Raw genomic sequence first — 24,013 nt, 5'->3', positions numbered from 1 at the left:
TTCATTTTGGGTGCTACCACTGCTGTCGTGTGGAGTAGTTAGTGCCGGGCCGCCTCCATCTCCGTGGCCCGTTGCCACCGCTCCCTTATTTGTCTTCTCTGCTGCCCTCATCACCAATTGCCTGCTTGGAAGTGGACATGAATATGGTGTCTCCATCACCAGTGCTCCCTCGAGGTCAGTTGCAGGGGCACGTGCATCATGCCTGTCAACACCTGCACCATTTCAGACCATAGTCTCCTCTGACGGCAAGACACTTCCTCCAGCAGTCATCCCTTTCTAATGAAGACAAGGACATCTCCACAGTGAACAGTTTTCCTCAAGGGGAAGGAGTGTTGTAACACTGTGCAGTGAGTGCACAATTAAACAGTGCGCACCTCCATGGCCATTCTAAAGAGGCTGCCTCACATCAGCACAGACGCCACAGTGCTTTCTGTGTGCAAGCAGCCCTCAGCTGCTCTAATGTTTTAGTGACTATGGAGTACTCCACTGTTAGACTGCATTAATGTAACCCCTGATTGTGTGTGTTGTACTTACTACAACGTCATTCAGTGTGTGTGTACTTTCATTTATGTTGAAGTGATTTAAAGTTGGTTGGTGGGAAATCTAATATTGTGTTTCTGCAGTGTTACAATAGTAAGGTTGACTTTGTTGTTAATAAAATGTAAACACCTATCCAAATTCCACATGGACATCAGTACACTTAATGACCATCAAAACAACAAAAGACAAAACAACGTTCTTTATTTTCAAAATAAATTATTCAGTAATTTGGTTTTACTCATATGATGAGAAACAATATATTGGCAATATCACAGTTTTGAAGACACATCAAGCCAGTCATTACCAGCCATGGTATCATATCATGTATATTCTTTAAATAAAGAACATAAGATATTTTTGAAACAGGACACAATTTAAGAGTCAGCCCATGAGGTAGAAGAACTTTCACATGCAATAATACTAGTGGCTTCTTCCTTGTCTGGATTACTCCCACAATTTTCTGCTGACTGGACAACATTTAGCTGGATATCGTACTGCTGGTCCAGGCCAAGGTAGCTGTCAGACATCACGTACAGAGTCAGCATTGTACGGCCTGCCGAGGAAAAAGGTGTGCGTGTTAGGCAAGGAAAACAGCACTGCGTTTTGTAGGTTCTGCACATTATTAAACAGTTAAAGTACACAGAGTTCCAGTAAATGAATAAGATAAGACATTAAGCCACACGTTGGCGGTATCCATTCACAAGGGCATCTGGCTAGTTGAAGATGTCGAAGCTAATGAAACTCTGTACCAGTCTGACTCCAACTTTCATTGACACTGATGTTTCCACTTTTTCATGTAATTGTCCTAACTGACTAAAAATGATGTAAAAACAATCAAATGCATTGTAATAATGCATTTTCATAACATTTAATTTGATAAAATCACATATAAGGAAAATTCTGTCAACTTTATGAACATATATTTGGGAACTAGACAAAAATGAATTTGGAAGCTAATGATGTATTTTGTGGGGCATGATTACATTATCAAATTGTCAATAAAATTAAATGTAAGTATTGTTAAGTAATACGCAGATGGAAATTTAAGCTATTTAAAATCAGAAATTTAAAGAAAAATACTGTTTATTTAATCATTTTTTTTATTAAATGGGAATATTTTAATCAAATTAGCAACATCAAATTGTGAACTTTAATAACACAGCAAGTAAAAACTAGAATTTGTAAGTTTTAGGACCAATGAAATAACATTACTGAAACATGATAGCACATGTTGTTATACAAAAGTAAGGGTGTAGATAATGGTGAAGAAAACCAAGAACATAGATTATTGTAATTTTTTACTCTTACTTATTTGGAAAGAAAATCAAGGTACAACCAAAATATATGGAACAAATGGAAACCTGATGAAAAGGAAGCACTCATTTTCAAAGCATCATATACTGTCAAAAAACACACTAGAGTTAAAATGCAAAGTACAAAACCATTAAAAATCTTATAAGCACCACAGTACAAAAAGTTCTGACAAAATATTAGACATTTTGGAATAAAGGTAACAATTCATCAAACAGTAAAGGCTCGAGTCATTTAGAGGCACACTAATAAGACATCAAGTTTTGCTAGGTTTTGAACAAATCCTTTTTCGAGTCACAGTATAAACAGATATGCACACACCCAGCACAATGTGTACAGCCGCACGTGAGTGTGTGTCAGTCAGTCAGTCAGTCAGTCAGTGTGTGTGTGTGTGTGTGTGTGTGTGTGTGTGTGTGTGTGTGTGTGTGTGTGTGAATTCTAGCTAGAAAAAGGATTTGTCTGAAAGCTAGGGAAGTTTTCAGTCTTGTTTGTAAGCCTGTTGATGACTTGACATGTCTACTGTTCTGTGATTTATTTGCACTACATAAAAATAACAATTACAAAGTGCTAATTAGAATTTTAAATAATTTGACTAATGACTTTCTTCTTGACTATAAATGTTCTAGTTAGTGAGGTCTTCAGAGAAGACTGGTCTGATGTAGTTCTCCATGCTAGTATACAATGTGCAAGCCTCTATATCTCTACTTAACTATTGCAACCCACATCCAACTAAACCTGCCTACTGTACTCAAGTCTCATTGTGCCATAAATTTCTTTTCTACCTAACTTGATTCAGTATATCTTCATTAGTGATCTGGTCTGCCCATCTAATCTTTAGCGTTCTTCTGAAGCACCAGATTTCAAAAGCTTCTATTCTGTTTTGTCTGAGCAGTTTATTTCCTTGTTTCACTTCCATACAAAGCTACACTACAAGCAGATATCTTCAAAAAAGATTCCTATTTTGATGTTAAGAAATTTAGCTTTATGTTAATGCTTTTCCTGCTATTGCCCAGCTGCAACTTGAGATATGGCTGTGCTGTGTCATCTCACTGTGCATCCCAATTTCAGAGTCATTAAATAGATTACAACAGTAATTAAGATGAGAAGTAGGTGGAAACCTATGTAATGTTGATGTATGTCGATTTTTATTCTAAAGTGAGATTGGCGGAAAGTGCAATGTTATCTGAACAATATTCAAATTTTGATTGAGCATAATAATCAGAATTCATGGTAGCTGGCAGTGTCCACAAGAAGCCACCTTTTTTTGTGCAATGGGAGAAGATATGCACAAAAAATGGGGGTGATCATGGCACTAATACTGAGTGTGATGCCAGGATGTTTGGAGGGCTGGAGTAAGAAAACCAGCAGGGGCAAAAATAAAAATTCAGGGGTGGACATCTCCTTAGCTTCAACTAGGTGAAACAGTTCAAGACAGTGCAGAACAGAAAGGCAAAATAGTCCATCATTGAACTATATATGGTAGAGACAGGAGGTACGGAAAATTATTTCAGTAGCATTCTGAGTGTGTCTCCATTGGAGCACTTGAGTTATGTCACTATATTATGATAAAGATTAATGTTCCTAAAGTGGATTGTCTAACACACCACTTTAGCCCAGAAAAGTTAGCAGCAGGGATGATGAGCCACTGTTCAGAGAGAACGCACTAGGTGCTGGAAGACGTAGGACCTGCACTGAATGGGAGCTCAATCTCTATGGCATAATAAGCTTTGTTTTTAAGTTCAGTTAACAACATCTGATCACATACAGTAACACATACATATGTTTTAATTGGTGTTGATAAAGTATAGTTGATTGTGACAACCTAAACAGACTTAGACGATGTGAACTACATAATTGTTTACTGCCTTGGACTTGCGACTATAGTGTTGCTGATGACTTCTTGGTTGCAATGGCAGGTTTAGACAATTTTATGTCTTGGAGAGTTTCACATTACTTACTGCCTGCAGATCCAAAACTGTCCTAACACTGGGGTCTTAAGACCCGTGCACCAAATAGCATAAATCATTTGCCGCACAGTATAGCAGTGCTGTGGCAGCTTAGTATTGTAAATTCATATGCAACTATTTTGTTTGCGGCGGTATGGCGTGTTACTCTTAAGTAGCTATGGTCACGTGAGCTCCGTGGATTCTGATAGATGGACTTAATAACTTTGCACAACTGCTGCAATGAATCTACACCTACCAAACCTTTACCAGATTTGTTAGCTCTCCTTTTGCTGGTATACCAAGCTCACCCAGGGTGTTGCTGTGTTAGAGTAATTTGTCATCAGGGTTCATATGTTGGAGTGCAGAATACGAACAACAGCACTACATATAAGGGCAGGTGAGGTCCACAGGATGAGTATGTGCGAATGGACTTTGTGTATGGAATACCACCGTACAGGTGTTGCTACTCAGTTATGCATCCCTGTTAGGCTCCTGCCTCCTGGTACAGGCAGTTTGTTCCATGCTATGTTGTTTGCTAGGGTCTGGCCTTTTTTCCCCCCTCCCTCAATGTAAATTGTGATGCATTTTGTTCTGATTAGCACCAAAAGCGGCCAATGCAATCAACTTTAACACAAGCTCCAAACTATTTTGCCACATATTAACAGGACACCTGAAGCCAACAACAACACACAACCTGTACTATCTTGCTTTTAACTACTGGACATTAAATGGGAAATAGCACAAGAAAACAAAGTCATTAACCTCAGGAATAAACCTGCTATATGGCCACCAGTCAGCTTATCAGACTTAAATCTAGGAAAAGCTTTCTGTGTACCTCACCTGGGGAAATAAAGAACCATACACCTCAGTGACTGACCATAACCCACAAAAGAACTACTTCAGGGCCACACTGGGGCATAGATGGCCTGGCAGTGTCTCAACAGACTGCACTCTGACATTGCAAGGTTAAAAAGAAAACATGTTAAGGTGGCGTGTCCTGGATGAACAGACTCCATGCGAGTGAACAGCTGCAGACTTTCACATGCCTCGTGCAATGAGAGCAGTGTCCAAACCTTATTTGTTTATAAATTGCAGTAGTTTAAAAGAAAAATGGCTTCTGCATGCTACACATCAAGTCCTTTTTTTATTTAATTTAACTTCTGCAGTCATGCAAGAGGAAAGTTCAATAACAATAAACTTAATGTGCAGCATGCGAAAGGTGTTTTTCTTGCAAACTACTGTGATTTATTACAGTCGCTGCAAAAATAGCCAACACAATAAACTTGTTATTGAGTTTCTATATACAACCATGTCTAACTCCTTTCTCAGCAACTTCTCCCTTTTGTGTCCTTCAGTTCTTATTACTGCAGTCTGGCTTCTGTACAAGTTTTAGATAACTTTTCTTCCCTCCAAAAATTTAAAAAGTATATCCCAGTCCACAATGCCAAAAGCTTTCTCTGAATCTACAAATGATATAAACATAGGTTTGCTTGTATTCAGCCTATCTTATAAGAAGGATAGTTGTGCCTCAGTCGAATCTACATTTCTTCAAAACCCAAACAGATCTTCTCTGACGTTGCCTTCTAAACAGTCTTTCCACTCATCTGTAAATAAGTAGTGTCACTATTTTGCAATGATGACTTATATTTCTGTAATACTTACACCTGTCCCCCTTTGGAATTGAAATTATTATATTCTTCTTGAAGTCTGACAGTATTACGCTTGCCACATATATTTAGAGTAGGACGTGAAATTGTCTTGCCAAGGATCTCAGTAATTATGCAGGAAAGTTATCTATTCCCCGCTTTGCTTTAAGTTATGTCTTTCACTGTTCTGTCAGATTTTCTCACAGTATCAAACTGCCTCTTTACCTACTTCCTCTTCCCATTCGTAATATTACCATCTGAGCTCTTTTCTTTTCTCCATGGGTCTTTTTAGTTTTCCATCTGTCTTTCTTAGTCATGCATAATTCTACAGCTTTGCATATCTCCTCTAGTCATTTGTGCTTAGTCATATTGCACATTATGTCAATCTCATTTTTTAGACATAGCTATTCCCTCTTGCCTGCTGCATTTTTATACTTTCTCTTTTTGTCAGTTAAAATCAATATCTCATTTGTTATCAAAACAATTCTACTGGGCCTTGTATTTTTGCCTATTTAATCATTTGCTGCTTTTGTATTTCATCTCTCAAAGCTACCCATTTGTCTTCTATTTTATCCCCTTCCTGTCTGTCAATTGTTGCCTAATGCTCCCTTTAAAAGTTTCAACACCCTCCAGTTCCTTAAATTTATCTAGGTTCCACCTCTTTCATTTCCTACCTTCTTGAAATAACTTCAGTTTTAATCTGAGTCAGAGTGTTATCTGTCCCTGGAAACATTTTGCAGTTTATATAATCGTACAGCAGAGATTTCAAAAGCATATTTCATTTTATCTGGAAGCTTCCAATGTCACCAGTTTTCTTCCACATATCAAATCATCTTTGATGAATTCTAAACCAAGAGTTAGAAATTATTATGTTATGCCTGATGCAAAATTTCTACCACACAGCTGCTCCCCTAGCCCCTGTTCCCCTACTATTTTTCCTTATCTTCCTGTTCCTACTATTGACTTCCAGTCACGCATCACAATGAAATGTTCATCTCCACTGATGAGTTGAATAATTTCTTTTATTTCATTGTACAGTCTTTCGTTATCTTTATCACCTGCACAGCTAGTAGCAAAATTAACTGGTTTGAAAATTAACACTGCTTTTAACACTAATCATCAATAAATCTGAATATGTGCATAACTATGACAAAATAGAAACAGTTATGTAAATTTTAGTTGCTTGTCTTTGCAATAACGCCCTGCTGGTATTCTGCAAATGAAATAAATGTTGGAAACGTTTTACTCAGACACTTCTCTGCCTACGCTGCTGTGCCAGCGTCATAATTAGTACACGCATCACGACAGCTGAAAATGCAGATGGTCTGCTACTGACCTGGCTTGCTGGGTAGCAAGAAAGCCAGAGGGTGATGCGATGGCCGCCCCCGGACGCTCACCACCCTCTTGAGTGCCAGAAGTTCGCCCCGCTCCACATCTCCCAGGGCGAGGATCCAGCCCTCATCCTTGCCCCGCGGGAATCGCGGGCAGTGTGCCCGGCCGTTGCCACTGTCCCTGTTCTCGCGCCTGAGCTTCACGGACAGAGTGGCTTCGCAGCCCGCTGTGCATTTTGCCCAGTCAGAATGCCGACTGCGCTGAGGGGCACGAGGCAGAGGGCGCTCCGCTTCGCTGCCTGCACGGAGCCTCATATCCACTGACAGCACAGGTAGTGCTGTGAGAACTTGGTAGACCTGCAAAACGGATTGGTAGGCATATTAAAATTCAAGCAAGGAACCATTGCCGCCTCCGCAACAATATGCATCACAGTCTGATTAATTTTGCCAAATACAGACTGAGGCAAAATCCTCTAACTAGTTACCAAACATACCAGTTATTTATTCAAAACTACATGTCCATGCCAAAAACCTGAACAGACAAGCTATATGTTTCGAAATAGGCATGTATCAGGCCATTTAGTAAACTTAGGATCGAATACATCTTTATGGCCAATCTGAGGAAATTACATTTAAAGTCTGATTTAAACTATTTGGCATATGATGTTTAATCTCCAAAACTGCAATGATGTCACAGACCTAATTAATCTGGATAGTTTGTTTAGTAACTGTGTACACTATTTGATGATTCAGAAGGAAGGTCCATCAACACACAGACTGCTCACATAGATGTAAATGATTGGCTGCAAAATAATAATGACAGCAGTGACAATGGATGAGCCGGAGTTGGCACTCAGTCTAATGGCACTATGACACATACAGAGGCAACAACACAGCTGGACAAAATAATGAATGCCAGGCAGAGACAGCTCTGGTCAAATAAACAGCAGCAAAATGCCTGTGTGATTGTGTTGCACATAAATGACATATTAATTGGTCCAAGAGAAACTTGCTGATTAGTTCTGGGTCTAAATGTTGTTATTTCTGGGTCTAAAAGTTAGTGAGTTAGTTACATGTAGCACAGATTACTTGAACAAATCTTGTATCAAAATGATGTGTAATGAATCAGTTTACGGAATACATATACATGGTTAGTATTAACACGAATGAACCCAATATTTTTTAGTTCTGCTCATACAACTACACTTAAAAACAAGTTTTTTAACTAGCTGCCTGTTTTGAAAGGAAATTTGTCCATGGAATAGAAGGAGTTGTCCTTGAGAAATCATTTTAGGTTAGATTTAAAATTTACTTTGCTACCTGTTAGATATTTTATGTCATTGTGAAAATGATCAAAGATTCTTGTTGTTGCATATTGAACTCCTTTCTGAGCCAAAGATAACTTTAAAAACGTTAATAAAGTTCATTTTTTTCCTTTAGTGTTGTACTGTTCTTCCCAAATTGTTGTGGATTATTTGTGACAAATTTCATTAGCAAATATATGTATTGTGATGGTGCAATTAAAATGTCTAGCTCCTCGAAGAGGTACCTACATAATGTCCATGGATGAGGACCACATGATATTCTTACTGCTCGCTTTAGTGCAACCAATACTTTCTCTCACAGTGGTGAGTTACCCCATGAAATTATTCTGCAAGACATTATTGAGTGGAAATATGCAAAATATTTCAGGAGGTTAATTCAATTGTTTTCAAGATTAGCAGTTATACAAAGAGAAAAAGTAGCTGAAGTTAATTGTTTGAGAAGCTCAGTAACATGCTTCTGTCAGTTTAAGTTTACAAATGCACTGACTGTTTTTATTTCCCCCAATTTCTGGTCAAAAAAATATGAGAAAATAATGTATAAGTTGTACGTTTGCCTGAAAATAGATAGAACAAGTTTGTTTATGGCATTTTCCAAATGTCATTGTAATTATTTTCTGAATTTTTAGATTATTTAAATCTTTGATAATCCGGATGACCTACCAGACAACCTGCTGTGGTTAAACGAGGTTCCACTGTAATTGGCATTTGACAAGAGAGCCAGCCAGACTTCTCTCTCCTAGAATACACTAACAGGTACTTACTGGTAAAATTGGTTCCAACTGTTCTGACACTTTCACTGCACAAAATTCATGAAGACTTTTGCAGGAGTGGAAATTTTACCTTTTTTAAGAAAAGATGTAACTCAGGCCCTTATTGAAAGTAAGAATGGATTTTTGGAATGCTTAGCTACACTAGAGAGGTCTGTAATACATGTGAATTTTTTTCATAATATTTGTAGGACAGAGTGATTTTGAACTTCATACCTTTCAAAGAAAAGTATCTCAGTAAGTTCCATGTCTTTTGAGTTATTCTATGAGAAGTTTGCAGCTGTTCCTGGACAGGAAAATTTCAATCATTTGAGAAGTATTACAATTTCTGGGCCTACATAAAATTATTAAAAGATTTTTGACATGTTTAGAGGCATTAGAGAGGTCAGTATCTCACCTGAATTTCAGTTATTTTATATGATTTTCTTAGGAGACAGAGAGAGACTGTAAAGTGATTCTCTATAGCATGGAATGGAAAGAACTGGGGCATTTGCCTGCAGACAGCATTTGTTGTGGCAACATCACAGTTTTGGAGATTAAACATCATGTGTTAAAGAATTTAAAGCAGACTGTAACTTTAAAAGTAATTTTCTCAGCTTTGCCATAAAGATGTATTTGATCCTATAGCTTGTCTTTTTCAGGCTTTTGGCATTGTTGTGCAGTTTTGAACAGATAACTGATATGTTTGGTTACTAGTTAGAGGATTTTGCTTCAGTCTGTAGTTGGTGAGATAAATAATGTCTAATAAAAATATGCAAGTATGGGGTACTTCATTGTTCAGAGAATGTAAGTTGACAATTTCTATATAAAAGTTGAATTTATATCAAAATCCTGAAACTTGTACACGTGGTTTGAAGTCACTATATTCATGTGAGCATGTGCTGAAGTACAACAGCAGTCATGCAAAATCAAATACGAAACTAATAATCAATAGGAATGTATAAATTAGAATTTTGGTATATCAGGTGTTTCAAGGTGAAATAACCAAGCTAAGAAAATGTAATACAATAAATTATGCAAAAATTATTGTAAAGTAATAAAACTAATTGTAATTAATTTTATAACAATGAAAAATCATGAAATTTTATTTCTTCTTCCACTCCTTCAATTCAATTCACAGGGTAGGTGCTGGCCCATTCCAAAGTCAAAGAAATTAGTAATCCAGAACCTATGAATATGTCAGTGGCAACTGTGATGAAGCTTCTTACATATTATTATTATTATTATTATTATTATTATTATTATTATTATTATTACTTAGGACAGGAATGGTGATGAGCAACAATATATTTTCACCTGGTGCTATAGACTGAGATCAAAAGCATTTAAAGTCATTTTATTACACAAAAGAGCCTGGAGCAACACATCTCACTGCCACATCTGCGTGTTTCAGTGTTGCTTCTGTTTGAATGTACACCTTGATGGTGTAGTGATGTTAGAAACTACATGACAAACCATAAATTAAAAGCAGGAAATGTTTAGGCACTTCCGCAATTTATTATAAACAGATTCTCAGTCAATAGCAGAATACTGATACTGCTAATCTCTCACAATTAAGCTGAACACAGCTAAGTCATACTTGTTCGATCTGACCCTCTTCCAGTTCCGGTCGAAGAACTGTCGCTAGCGACTCGTAGTTACGACTGACAGCAGAAGCCAAGCCCGGCAACGTGACCAAGTTGCGGTTTCGTAGAGCGGGAGGCAGCCTCTGCTTTTCGAACAGGTAGAGGTGTTGTGGTTCGACGTGTGGGAGCGTTGTGAGTGGACTGTCTGACAGCCAGCGAGCCTGCACAACCATCTGCATCAGCTGCATCAGGCGGAGAGCTGTCGCCAGCCAGCCCTGCTCTGCAGCCATATCGATCATTGCCTGTGCCAAAGGAAACAGAATTGTTAGCAGCATATATAATTCCATATATCTTATGTAAATCACATGAAACCATGGTGGCACAAACAATTATTTTTTGTTTGTTTTAATTAATGGAAGAAGTTGGTAGAAACCAACCTGGGAGAAGATCATTCTGGATTCCGGAGAAATGTAGGAACATTCAAAGCAATACAGGTCCTGGAATTCATCTTACAAAATAGATTCAACAATAGTTAACGGACATTTACATGATTTTTAAATACAGATTTAGTTGTTGACAATGCTGACAGGAAGAAAATAGAAATATTAGGGACTGAGTGTCTCATTGATGAAGTCATTAGAGACAGAGCACAAATTCTTGACAACAGTTTATATGGTGAATGTCAACAAAGTATGGTGATGCTGACAGAATCAGATTAGAAGTTGTGACATTAAATATAATGGAAGTGTTTCAATCCACAGTGACATAAATGCTCTACAAACCAGTGTGGAGACATTTAGCATGATAACATATGCTGTAAGTAGACTGATCTTCTCTTCAGAATCCCTACGGTAACAAAACTTTATAAGCAGCCTTAAGCAGGATAACTACCATATTTACTCGAATCCAAGCCGCACTCGAATCTAAGATGCATCTGAAAAATGAGACTCGAAATCAAGGAAAAAAAAATTCCCGAATCTAAGCCGCACCTGAAATTTGAGAGTCGAAATTCAAGGCGAGAGAAAAGTTTTAGGCCACACCTCCAAATCGAAACAAAGTTGGTCCATTGTAATATGAGACACAATTTAGGTCGAATGAATGACGATACAGCTACAGTAGTTTGGTTCGAGTCGTAAGCTTAGCAGTTAAGCTTTACCAGGTAGCCATTGCTATGCGTAAGGCGCTCCATCCGTATTTATACGGGTACCCTTCCTTTATCACGTGCTTCGTCTGGTTTGAATTAATTGCTTATTTTTCTTTGACCTGATAAGTGCCGTTCTTTTTCTTATAGGTGTTTACGTCACTCTAAGCTGAAAAATGCATTACTGTACTGTGTCATGCATTGTCTGTCTCATACTGATAATGAGTGTTTACTACCTGTCGCCGCTCGCAGCATGGCTTGCTTTTGTGCGCGTTATCGCCACTTTAAAAAAAAAAAAAAAAAAAAGAGGAATCCTCTCATTAGCGAAACAATGGCAAGAGACTGCTATTAGTTGTTACTTACACAGCTGCTTTCTTTGATAATGATCAACATGAACCAAATAATAGACTGCGTATGATAGAAGATGTTCTGAACAAGAGTTTAGCGAAAATTTTCCTCCGTTTGAATATCTTTGCAGACGCCTCTTTAGTACATTATATTCTGCACAGAAATTAGAGTCATCTTAGATTTAAAAATCTAGTCAATTGCCGTGCTTCATTTCTGACTGTACCACTATTAGGCATAAGAAGAATACGAATATAAACATGGCATGATATGTATATTCTTCCGCGTTTGCTGTTGTCTCACTCTAGTTTCGTAGTTTATTAGGCATACAGGATTTAAATGAGATAGCAGCAAACACAAAAGAATACATGGCAAAATGTTTATTTTCATATTAGTCTTATGTTGAGAGAATACTGCATGTGATTCACAATTCGTAAAAGCTCCTATTAGCAACCACCGCTTCTCACAGGTAGGAAAAAATTCAGAACGTAGAGTTGGCCATATTGACAAACATCCCAAACAGTCTTGCCAGTCAGAATTTCATAGTACATTGAAACGCTGAAACATTCGAAGATGAACAAGACGGAATTTGTATTTATTTCCTTGGATAATGCATGAAAATGCAGAGGTCGAAACTCGGGGCGGAGAAAAAAGCTCGTCTTCCACCTTTTAATTTAATTTATTTACTGACGCAGCGGTTTTGGCGCCAGTATTTATCTTTGTGTCTGCAAATCATGCCTATGTAGCGCTCAACTCGTTGGTAGCGCTACATATATTCGACGACAGAAGTTAGTTGTGGCGGCACCTACCAACATCTCTCAGAACTTCCGCTTATTTTGCACTCGATTCTAAGCCGCAGGCGGTTTTTTGGATTACAAAAACCGGAAAAAAAGTGTGGCTTAGATTTGAGTAAATACGGTAGTATTGACCTTCAAGTACCTGCCAACATCTCAGTGTCACTATCTCGTGAGCCACACAAACTTGTGACATTTCTATTTGTACTTCTTCCTGGCACATGTTCAGTGTCCTCAATTAATTCTATTTGGTATGGGCTCCACATACTTGAGCAATATTCCAAGATGGGCTGCACAAATGATTTGCAAGGAATCTCTTTTGCAGACTTACTACGTTTTTCCACTATCTTGCCAATGAACTGAATCTACCCCCAACCTTACCTATGATTAAGCCTGTGTGATAATTCCATTTCATAACCCTACAAATTACTACATTCACAAATCTATACGAGTCAACTGCTTCCAATAGTGTCACATTGACACCGTCATATGGTACTGCTTTTCTTCATTTTGTGAAGTATGCGGTTTGGGCAGAAAAATAACTGACAGAGGCAAAATTACAGAGGATATGAAATGCAGTCTGGCAATAGCATCAAAAGTTGTCCTTGAAAAGTGAAAAATATTGACACTCAATTTAAATTTAAGTATCAGGAACTCATTCATAAAAGTATATGTCTGAATCATAGCCTTGCACACAATTAGAACATGAATAATATAGTACAGACAGAAAGTGATCAGAAATTCTTGAATTATTGTGTTGCAGAAGAATAACGAAGAAAATAGCTTTGAGGTACAGTCTGATAAAAAATAATTGATTGATTGATTTGGGATATGTTAATTGCGCACATCTTAAGGAATCAAAGAATTGTTTATTTGGTAATGGAGGGGTGCTTGGAAGTAAAAACTGTTGAGGGACACCAAAGTTTCAATGTAGTAACCATGTTCAGGAGGATGTAGGTTGCAGTAGCTGCACACAGACAAAAAGAACAGACAAGAGAGAAGAGCATCATAAGAAGAAGTTCTTGGAGTGCAGACAACAACAGCACATTTTTCATGGAACTAACTACATTGGCATTAATGAAATGGGGACAAGGAGCTGAATAAACAGAGAAAAGACACAGTTGGGTTTATCATAAGACCATCATTATTAGCGGGTCTGTCAGTTGGTTGGTTCATTTGGGGGAGGAGACCAAACAGCGAGGTCATCGGTCCCCTTGGATTAAGGAAGGATGGGAAAGGAAGTTGACCGTGCCATTTCAAAGGAACCGTCCCAGCATTCGCCTGAAGGGATTTAGGGAAATCATGGAAAACCTAAATCAGGATGGCCCGACATGGATTTGAACCATTGTCCTCCCAAATGCGAGTCCAAAGGCTGTCATGAGATTACCTAGAACTTTATATTTACATTTAGCATGGTTCAAATGGCTCTGAGCACTATGGGACTCAACTGCTGTGGTCATCAGTCCCCTAGAACTTAGAACTACTTAAACCTAACTAACCTAAGGACATCACACACATCCATGCCCGAGGCAGGATTCGAACCTGCGACCGTAGCAGTCGCACGGTTCCGGACTGCGTGCCTAGAACTGCGAGACCACCGCGGCCGGCTACATTTAGCATGTATGGATATAATTTTGACCTTGACTTGCTACTTTAGGCTGGACTATTTGTGCTTTCAATGTAGAATTCACGGTATCGAGATACTGATGGCTCCAGTACACAAGTATTGGTACTTGTGATTGTCTGTACATGGATTTCACAGGGGCCTGAAGTTGGCATAATAAGATGTCAGAACTGGCTGTCCAAATAAAATAACTTCTCAAAACATACGGCCATTTGATGATTTTCCTTCATAAATATTTGACTGGCCACTGTCCCGATCCCACAATGAATCAATAGAGATTAAAACTTTATAGGTGACACAACTGACCAATAAGCTTTTCTGCAGCCGGAAGAATGACACAGCAGACATCTACTCACAGTATAGTGGCATAATTACTGTGGGCTGTCATTTATCATAAAACTACATTTACATTTGAAACTTCCTGGCAGATTAAAACTGTGTGCCGGACTGAGACTCTAACTCAGGACCTTTGCCTTTCGCGAGCAAGTGCTCTACCAACTAAGCTACCCAAGCACGACTCACGCCCCATCCTCACAGCTTTATTTCTACCAGTAAAGCTGTGAGGACGGGGCGTGAGTCGTGCTTGGGTAGCTCGGTTGGTAGAGCACTTGCCCGCGAAAGGCAAAGGTCCTGAGTTCGAGTCTCGGTCCGGCACACAGTTTCAATCTGCCAGGAAGTTTCATATCAGTGCTGCAGAGTGAAAATCTCATTCTACATTTACATTTGTTTGTGGCATTACACACACACACACACACACACACACACACACACACACACACACACACACACACACACACAGAGCTTTATCACACAGGTTTCTAGCTGTGTTGTATAGAATACCTCTTATTTGTTATGCGATCTGATGTTTCCCCAGAATATCTATGACTTACAGAACTCTCAGGTATGTGGCCTGCTGATGTCATAATTACTCCACAATATTTCAGCAAACAGACTCTGTGCCATTTTCATGTGATTCCTGATAACTGCTGCTCCGCTCCTATTGGTATATTATATAAGTTGACCATTAGTCCCTTCAACACCCTGCTCCTATAACTATCTGTGTGGTCACTGTGGTGGTGGTGTAGGGGGATGGGGGTAGGGGAAAGTAATGGCACCCAGCTCTGAATGCTGGTCTCCAGAGCCTGCGCTGCTGCTGTCAGGTCCAGAACTCACTACATAGGAAAGCCTTTCATTTTCTGTGTTCAGTGCAGGGCTCCACATCTGACTCAGTCATAGGCCACTATCTTTATAATCAGACCATCTTGGATCTTAATTTCGATGGCGTCCTTTATCAAGCAGCCCCAGGAGGAGGAAGACTGCCTTAGTATTTTGGTGTTGTTGGAATCCATAGCATGGCCAGTTTTTATACTCTGGTCAGCAATGGCTGATTTGGTGACCTGGCATAATTTAGTGTGGCATCTATGTTCACGGCAACTCTCTTCTACTGTGCATACAGTTTTCCCAACATTTGGTTTTTCACACTGGTAGGGGATGTGACAGACTCCTCGTTTGCAAAGGCCTATATCATCCTTCACTGCACCTGGCAGTGCCAAGGTTTTAGAGGTTGACAAAATACATTTAATATATTGTTGCTTCAATATCCTGCTAGTTTCCTAGATGTATTGCCAACAAACACAATGCACACTAACAACCTGTGTTCTCCTTCCCTTCGTGCTGTTTTACAGGTATGCCAGACCACCAAATCAGTTGTGGCTGACCATAGTATAAAAACTGGCCATACTATGGATTACAACCACACCAAAATACTTAAGCACTTTTCAGATTGCACAATTTAAGAGGCCACTGGAGTTATGGTTCAAGATGGTCTATTTAATAATAATAGTGGCCTACAACTGTGTCAGGTCTGGAACCCTGTACTGAGCCTAGAAAAAGAAAAGCATTCCCGTACAGTGAGGTGTGCACCCAGCAATGACAATGCAGACAATGGAGACCAGATTTCGAAGTCAGTCACAACAAGCCTGATTGTGGTAGGAGTGTTGTGTTGGAAGGGGTAATGGTCAACATATATATGACGAAAACAGGAGCGGAATAGCAGTCACCAAGGACCACATGAAGATGGCAATAAGTCTGTTTGCCAAAAAATCATTGACATGATCCAGCCAGACACCTGAGAACTCTTCTTTCTTAATTGATACATTCATAAAAGAAACAGTAATTTAAATTCTCATTGGAAGATTTGGTGAGCAACAGGACAACATTTCCTCATTTTGGCACACACTGATTAAATATGCTGATCCACCCCTATGCAACACCCACACCCACTCCCACATGGGTCATAGCCTTGTGGAAGACACAGGTACAAGATCTCTTTGATGCACCCACCCAGAAAAACTAACTCCACTCCTGTTACAACTGTACCCTACCACATCAGAAGCAGGGTCACCTGTGAAACCAATGATGTCACGTATCACCTATGCTCCAATTTCTGCACAGCATTTTATGCACTCATGAATACTAAAGTAGCCATTGTGAAGGCATTGCTAATTACACATATAAATTTTTTTTTCGTGATTTTCTTTAGATTTCCATTCTTTTTTTTTGTTCATATGGGCATTTCTAATTGTGATTATGTAACATTCTACAGTGGTTTTGTAAATGTAAAGATGTAATCGTGATTATTTCATTTCCCAATGGATAAATATGTTTCTTGCTTTGTACCTGTGGTAAAGTTTGTAAAGTTCTCTTTTGGAATATTATTAATTGTGAAAAATGCAGTCAATAACATTTATAAAGGTTTATGTAATTTACGATAGCGATATAACATCTATAGACAGGGGACAGCGATAGTGATATCGAGAGTTGAAAGGTGGTTGTGTAGTAGAGGGGATGGAGGATGGCGTGTATGTGAATCGTGCGCGGGAAAAATAGTACTGTGTTTCATGAAAAGCATACGTAATGGTATGGACAGTGATACCAAACTATCAGATTGTTAATTCTCTTTACCACTGTGGTATGTAATGCCATCGCCAGCGAACTTTAAGAGCAAATAAACCGGACTGTGAAAGTGCCGCTAACATTACTTCTGTTGTGGCCGATTGTGCTTTTATGCAAATGAATTTTGCTGGTATTGGTTTTGGGTGGTGGAACTGTTGTATAACACATTCTATCAAGCCGTGAAAGTGAAGACTAATTAACTGTGCAATATAAATGGCTTTCAGTGACGTTGTCGAAGTTTGAAATGCGAGAACAGAGTGGACATTGTTTACAGTGTGCTTCACACACAAGAACAATTCTATGAACTGTGTATTTGTGGCTAAGACTATATGAATGTGACGAACCATGTAATTACGGACGATAGCGTCACGGACAGTGCATAAAGTGTACGTCTACGCCATGTACTTTGAAAGAGAGGACATGTCAACAACGTTCGTATACTGGCATCTTGTGGTTTGTTAATCACCACGGGGTTAATGATACAACTGTGCCGGAACTTTTATTTGCGTTTCGCTGGAGAATATTAACCAGCGGAACTGTCTGTATCCTGATCTCATCATCATAACCCACCGACATCGTGCTGCCTAACGCAACGCTTCGTATGCAACAAAAAGTTAAGGGATTTCGCCGAACGCTATCCCCTGACCTAGAAACTTTCTTTCTCTATTAAAAGTATAAGAATTACAGACCCTATTTAATTAAATTCTTTGTTTAGTTTGTTTTCTTTCTGCTAACGAAAATAAAACTACAATCAGTGAATTAAAAGTTGCCTGGTAGTCATTGTTGAAACACCAGTAAATATAAACTTCTTCCTCTCATTAGGACTAATTCTCCTTGCATGTCAAAATTATTGTAGTTATTTTATGTAGTTTTATGTATTGTTATGAGGCTAGATACATGACAGTGATTAATAGGAGTAATAGGTGGGGGGGTGGGAGGGAGGATTCAAAGAAACAGTTGGAATTATGTAGACAACATTACAGTAGCTATGTGATGGTAGCACATGTAATGGAAATACCTGAAGCCACAAGCATTGACAGTAAAAAATAAATAGGGTATCAGCAGAACTGAAGACAGAAGAAACCTCTACTGACCAAAATGCTTCAGGACAATAGACATAAACCAAAGATAACACGGACACTAGCTTCGAAATTAGGGAGCTCCTTAATGTTGCAAGAGAAACTATTACTTCTTTTTCCTTGAGCTGAAGGATTGTCTGCATCCCAAATACAGTTTTTTTTTTTTTCTTCAAATTTTGTTTGTACTTATGTACGTAAAGGCTTTTCTAGCAAAATTTCTTTTCACTACAACTTTTAATTGCCTACGATCTAATCTAATTTAATCTGTGTTAATAATGTCCTGATGTTCACTACTCATTTACTGCTGGAATTTCATCATATAAATAAATTTCACAGTTGATGATAAAGGTTTTCATAAATAATGAAGTTGGTGTTCAATAGCCTTTGCCATTTGTTCTTTCTTTTTGCTAGCATTTATTCCATCTAGTATGGGGTCTGCTTTTTCAGGACTTGGCAAATTTTATTTTATTGTTTAATTTTGTTGCTGGATGCCTTTTCTGATAACACAGTTGTTACGGTAACCTTTGTAAATTCCGTTACAAACCACTGTGTGGATTGTGACATGGTTGCAAATAGAAGTATATAATTTGTGCGTGATGCCAAAGGGGTCAATAAGCTAACAACAAATGAAGCAGAGTTATTTCAAATAAAAAACATTTCAATGTCTTACAAGAAATTTAACACAGCTATGGGTGCAGGGATCAGGGATGTGAAAAGCCTGTTCATCAATGCTCAGAAATGGATTCCCACCTGCATGATCCTGAGTGCCTGGTCGAGCACTGACTTGAGGTCAGTGTGGTAGTCGGCGCATGGCAGGTGCAGCCTGGAGAAGTGGGCCTGCAGCAGTAGCAACGTCTTGGTGTGAGGGGAGTCCAGGGATGTGCTATCCACAGGCAGCGGGCAGCTCTTTGCCAGATCCCTGCAGAGAAGGTAGCAGTCATTGTCAGAGAAATTCCACGTTATCTCTACAACTGCACACAACTGGAAAAGCACAATTATCAGTGGAAAGTACTGTAGTATTTACAAACTTCCTTCTTATTGTCCGATTAAGATTTACTGAATTAAAATGAATAGCTCCATCACAATCAAATATAAGAAGATGTAGTAACATGAAGTGATAGAATCGAAAACTGGTCAGATAAGCTGAAGCTGTAATGCTATTCATATCTTGTGCCTAATGAAAATTTATGCTGGAGTGGAGCTCTTAAAACAAGATTTCTAACTTTTTGAAGGTCATTACTTAACCATTGATTATAGTGAATTTAATTCAATGTTGAGTAAATTTATTCATTTATTTCATCTGTCAGGATTACAGAATTGAGGCCATCTCTTACATATGATCAGACATTCTTACTGAATTAACTTTACAATATGCATTGCATATGAGCACTATACAACAACAACACAACAACAACAACAATGTAGACTTCCATGGCATATAATGGGGATGAAATCTTCTCAGGCTTCCATCCAGGTGGCAGTGTTGAAATTCCACGACATTTCAATGACTGTCATTCTTATCATCATCTGGCGGAGTGTCAAGATAACAACATAACATGGGCACTACAAACACACACACACACACACACACACACACACACTTAAACAGTAGCAGCTGCCTCTTCCCGCTCCCTCTTTTTCCTCCTGGAACATGGATTGCTCATGGGGGGGGGGAGGGCAGACCACCATTCAACTTTCATTGCTTTCAGTCTTGCACCGCAAGCTAAGTGTTAATTGCTAGGCATGGTCTCTATATATCTGCTCGTGCAATGCTCCATGACACACTTAACTGATAACCCTCAATACTATTGACGAGATTGTCATTGCACCTTATCCCAATTGAGTCTTTACTGATGCTCTCCCAAAAGCCACTAGCTCAGCATAACATTATTGTTCTCCTAAGTTCCTTCGTTGATGCAGCCGCTGCTGATGTATCTTTATGCTCAGATGTATGCCTTGAAAGTATTCCATGCAGTGTTGTGAAATAACATGCTCTGTTTGCCCAATGTACTGGAGCCACAGTCACACAGTATGCTACGCTATATTGGCTGGGTATTTGCAACTGCAGTTTGTCTTTTACTGAGCCAAACACAATTTTCATTTTTTGTGGTGGTCGAAAGATGGCTTTGATGTTGTTTTTTCTAAAGATTCTCCCCAGTTTGGCTGAAGGAGGCCCAGAACATGTGATAAAAGTAAATTTATTTTTCTCTACGCCTTCCCTGTGGGTCAAAAATAGCATGTGCCCTTTGAGCAACAGTTCTTGGAACAGTGTACCAGTGTGCAGGATGATGACAGCTCATTGCATACAGGTACAGATCTGCCTCGGTCTTATTTCTGTGGACTGCACACACAAGCGTACTGTCTGCATTTCTTTCTATTAGAATGTTTCAAAATGGAAGACATCCATTCTGTTCTTGCTCCACTGTGAACAGTATGCTGATGGCTGCAAGAACTCGTCAGGCACTCTTCCACATTCCCACACATGGAACAGAACATTCTTGGGTTCGTAGCATGATTTTTCAGTAATGTGAGATGGTGGAAGTTATGATATGCTTTGCACGTAAGTCTTTCAATAGATGCCCAAATTTCTACAAACTTTAGTTTCAACATTTCTGCATTCTTTCTGAATCAAGATGCAACAAACACACTTGAGTCCAATGATCTCCTGTTCCTTAGCAATTTCTGAAGTTTGTTACTAAATGAGGGAAAGTGCTTTCGGTCATTAATCTATTGCAATGTTCTTAGGACTAGTACTAAGTTACAACTGGATGTCATCAACATGTAAGTGATAGTTACAATACACTACAGATTTTATTAATGGTAACATCAGGCTTTTTGCAGATAATGCAGTGATCTGTAATGAAGTACTATCTTAGAGTGGGGGATGAGGGGGGACTGAATTTTCAGAGAAAACGACATTCTGTTTACGGAAGCAGTGAGGCAGTGACTGACTTATAATAGTTTTTCTTTTTTGACACAGTCACTTTCCTATTACACAGCCATAACTGGTTTCAGCCTACAATGGCCATCTTCAGATGCTACACTACAGAAAAGCATATATATTTAGACTTAAAACAAATTTGAACATTTTCACTAGGTCAAGTTGTGAGCTGTGTGAAATGAAAATAACATACATCAAAGTGCCAAAGAAACTGGTATAGGCATGTGTATTCAAATACAGAGATATATAAACAGGCAGAATATGGCACTGCAATCGACAACGCCTATCTCAGAGAACAAGTGTCTGGTGCAGTTTTTAGATCAGTCACTGTTGCCACAATGGCAGGTTATCAAGATGTGAGCGAGTCTGAACATGGTGTTATTGTCAGTGCACGAGTGACGAGAGACAGTATCTCTGAGGTAGCAATGAAGAGGGGATTTTCCCGTACAACCATTTCATGAGTGTACTATGAGTATCAGGAGTTCGGTAAAACATCAAAACTCTGACATCGCTGTGGCTGAAAAAGATCCTGAAACAACAGGACTAACGACGAAAATCATTCAAGGTGACAGAAGTGCAACCCTCCCACAAATTGCTGCAGATTTCAGTGCTGGGCCATCAAGAAGTGTCAGCGTGCAAACCATTCAATGAAACATCATTGATATGGGCTTTCAGAGCCGAAGGCCCACTTGTGTACACTTGACGACTGCATTGAACGCTGCCAAGATGCCATACAGACGCTATCGTCGACGTTCAAGACATACAATATATAAAACAATTGAAGACGTTGAAATGACAACATCTGCTGCAGACAAGAAGAAGAATACTATAAAATCTGTCGCTGCACACTCTCTACTCGATGGACCTGCAGTCTTCTGTGGATGCAGACTAAACTTCAGCATTATGCCTCACCTCGGCCCGTCAACACCGACATTGGAACATTGATGACTGGAAACATGAATGCCTGGACGGACAAGTCTCATTTCAAATTGTATCAAGCAGATGGATATGTATGGGTACGGGGACAACCTGATGATCCATGGATCCTGCATGTCAGCAGGGAACTGTTGAAGCCAATGGAGGCTCTGTAATCATGTGGGGCGTGTGCAGTTGGAGTGATATGGGACCCCTGATATGTCTAGCTATGACTCTGGCAGGTGACACGTATGTAAGTATTCTATCTGATCACCTGTATCCATTCATATCCATTGTGCATTCTGATGAACTTAGGCAATTCCAGCTGGAAAATGGTCCCTCACATCCTGGAAAATGGTCCCTCACATCCAGATTGCTACAGAGCGGATCCAGGAACAGTCTTCCGAGTTCAAACACTTCTGCTGGTTACCAAACTCTCCAGACATCAACATTATTGAGCATATCTGGGATACCTTGCAATGTGCTGTTCAGAAGAGATCTCCACCCCCTCGCACTCTTATGGATTTATGGACAGCCCTGCAGGATTCATGGTGTCAGTTCCCTCCAGCACTACTTCAGACATTAGTTGAATCCATGCCACATCGTGTTGCGGCACTTGTGCGTGCTCGTGGGGGACCTACACAATATTAGGCAGGTGTACCAGTTTCTTTGGCTCTTCAGTGTATATATATGGTTCATAGCTATGGCTGGCATTCAGTGAACAAATGTTCATACATTATCAACCAAACATAATATTGGAAATCGGGAAATAATAAACATACAACTACGTGCGCTTCCTTCCCTACTCTTCACACTAAATGCATGTGCCCTCTATAAGACAATCTACATTTGTGAAAACTATAAAATATAGCAATTATAACAACACTATTGCAATCACTTACTATTGCAGTCAATACTCCTTAAAACAGTAAAACCGATTTAAAACAGAGTGAGGTCTCTGCAATAAAAGAGACATGGTAGCAGTCCTTACAGTACATATTTCCAAAGGCTCATGATGTTGCACTTCAGGTTGCTAGATGTCTACAGCACTGCACATAAGCTTAGGAGAGATGACACAGAATGGATGACCAGGGCTGTTCCCTGGAACACTTCCTCTGGCTGTGGGGCATTTACATTAGCTGGGCAGTTGTTAGAAGGTGCAAGTGCAACCTCCCTGCGAACAAGTCCCATAACGTGCCATCCAGGCTGCACCAGAGAACTGTGACAGGGAACGGCCATGGTCATCCATTCTGTGTCATCTCTCCTAAACTTATGTGCAGTGGTGTCTAGCACCCCGAAGTGCAACGCAATCAGGCATCAGAAATAAGTAACATAAGGACTGCTACTCTGTTTCTTTTACCGTAAAGATCTCACTTTGTTTTAAATAGGTTTTCCTGTTTTAGTGACCTGTATTCTACTTTCATATTTTATGAGCAACTGATTGAAATATTATTGTAATAATTGTTATATTTTATGGTTTTCATGTGTGAAGATTTGTTTAGTTGACAACGCATGACCATTTGTTCACCAAATGCTGCCCATTGCTATGAACATACGCACTTTACTTAGCTCACAGGTAGACCTAGTGAAAATACTTTTACTTGTTTCAGATCTTAATGTAAGGTTTCCTTTTCTCTACTGTAGAATCTGAAGTTGGCCATTTTAGGCCAAAAAACACTGTAATTACTGCAATATCTCAGGTTTCCTCACTGTGGCTGATTAATCGTGTGCTTTCAGGTAGTCTGTTGAGTTGTTATCCCCATTTTCACTTGGTATTTCAATGAATGA

General features: G+C 39.2%; 1 protein-coding gene across 2 annotated transcripts in view; it reads right to left on the bottom strand.

Moving 5' to 3' along the window:
• Positions 1 to 724: 724 nt before the first annotated feature.
• The window catches only part of LOC126101615 (activating signal cointegrator 1 complex subunit 3), a 258,264-nt gene continuing 234,975 nt past the window's right edge, over positions 725 to 24,013 (bottom strand). For both annotated transcript variants that reach the window (XM_049912297.1, XM_049912298.1), the window contains 4 exons: positions 19,120 to 19,288; positions 10,446 to 10,733; positions 6,780 to 7,131; positions 725 to 1,093 (listed from right to left, as the gene is read on the bottom strand). In XM_049912297.1, coding sequence (XP_049768254.1) covers positions 915 to 1,093; positions 6,780 to 7,131; positions 10,446 to 10,733; positions 19,120 to 19,288 — 988 coding nt within the window. In that variant the 3' untranslated portion in view covers positions 725 to 914. The remainder of the gene's footprint in view (positions 1,094 to 6,779; positions 7,132 to 10,445; positions 10,734 to 19,119; positions 19,289 to 24,013) is intronic.

The sequence above is a fragment of the Schistocerca cancellata genome, chromosome 9 (assembly GCF_023864275.1).
Source record: "Schistocerca cancellata isolate TAMUIC-IGC-003103 chromosome 9, iqSchCanc2.1, whole genome shotgun sequence".
Lineage (NCBI taxonomy): Eukaryota > Metazoa > Arthropoda > Insecta > Orthoptera > Acrididae > Schistocerca > Schistocerca cancellata.
Note: the sequence above shows the minus strand (reverse complement) of the source record. Positions and strands in the feature narration are given on the sequence as shown.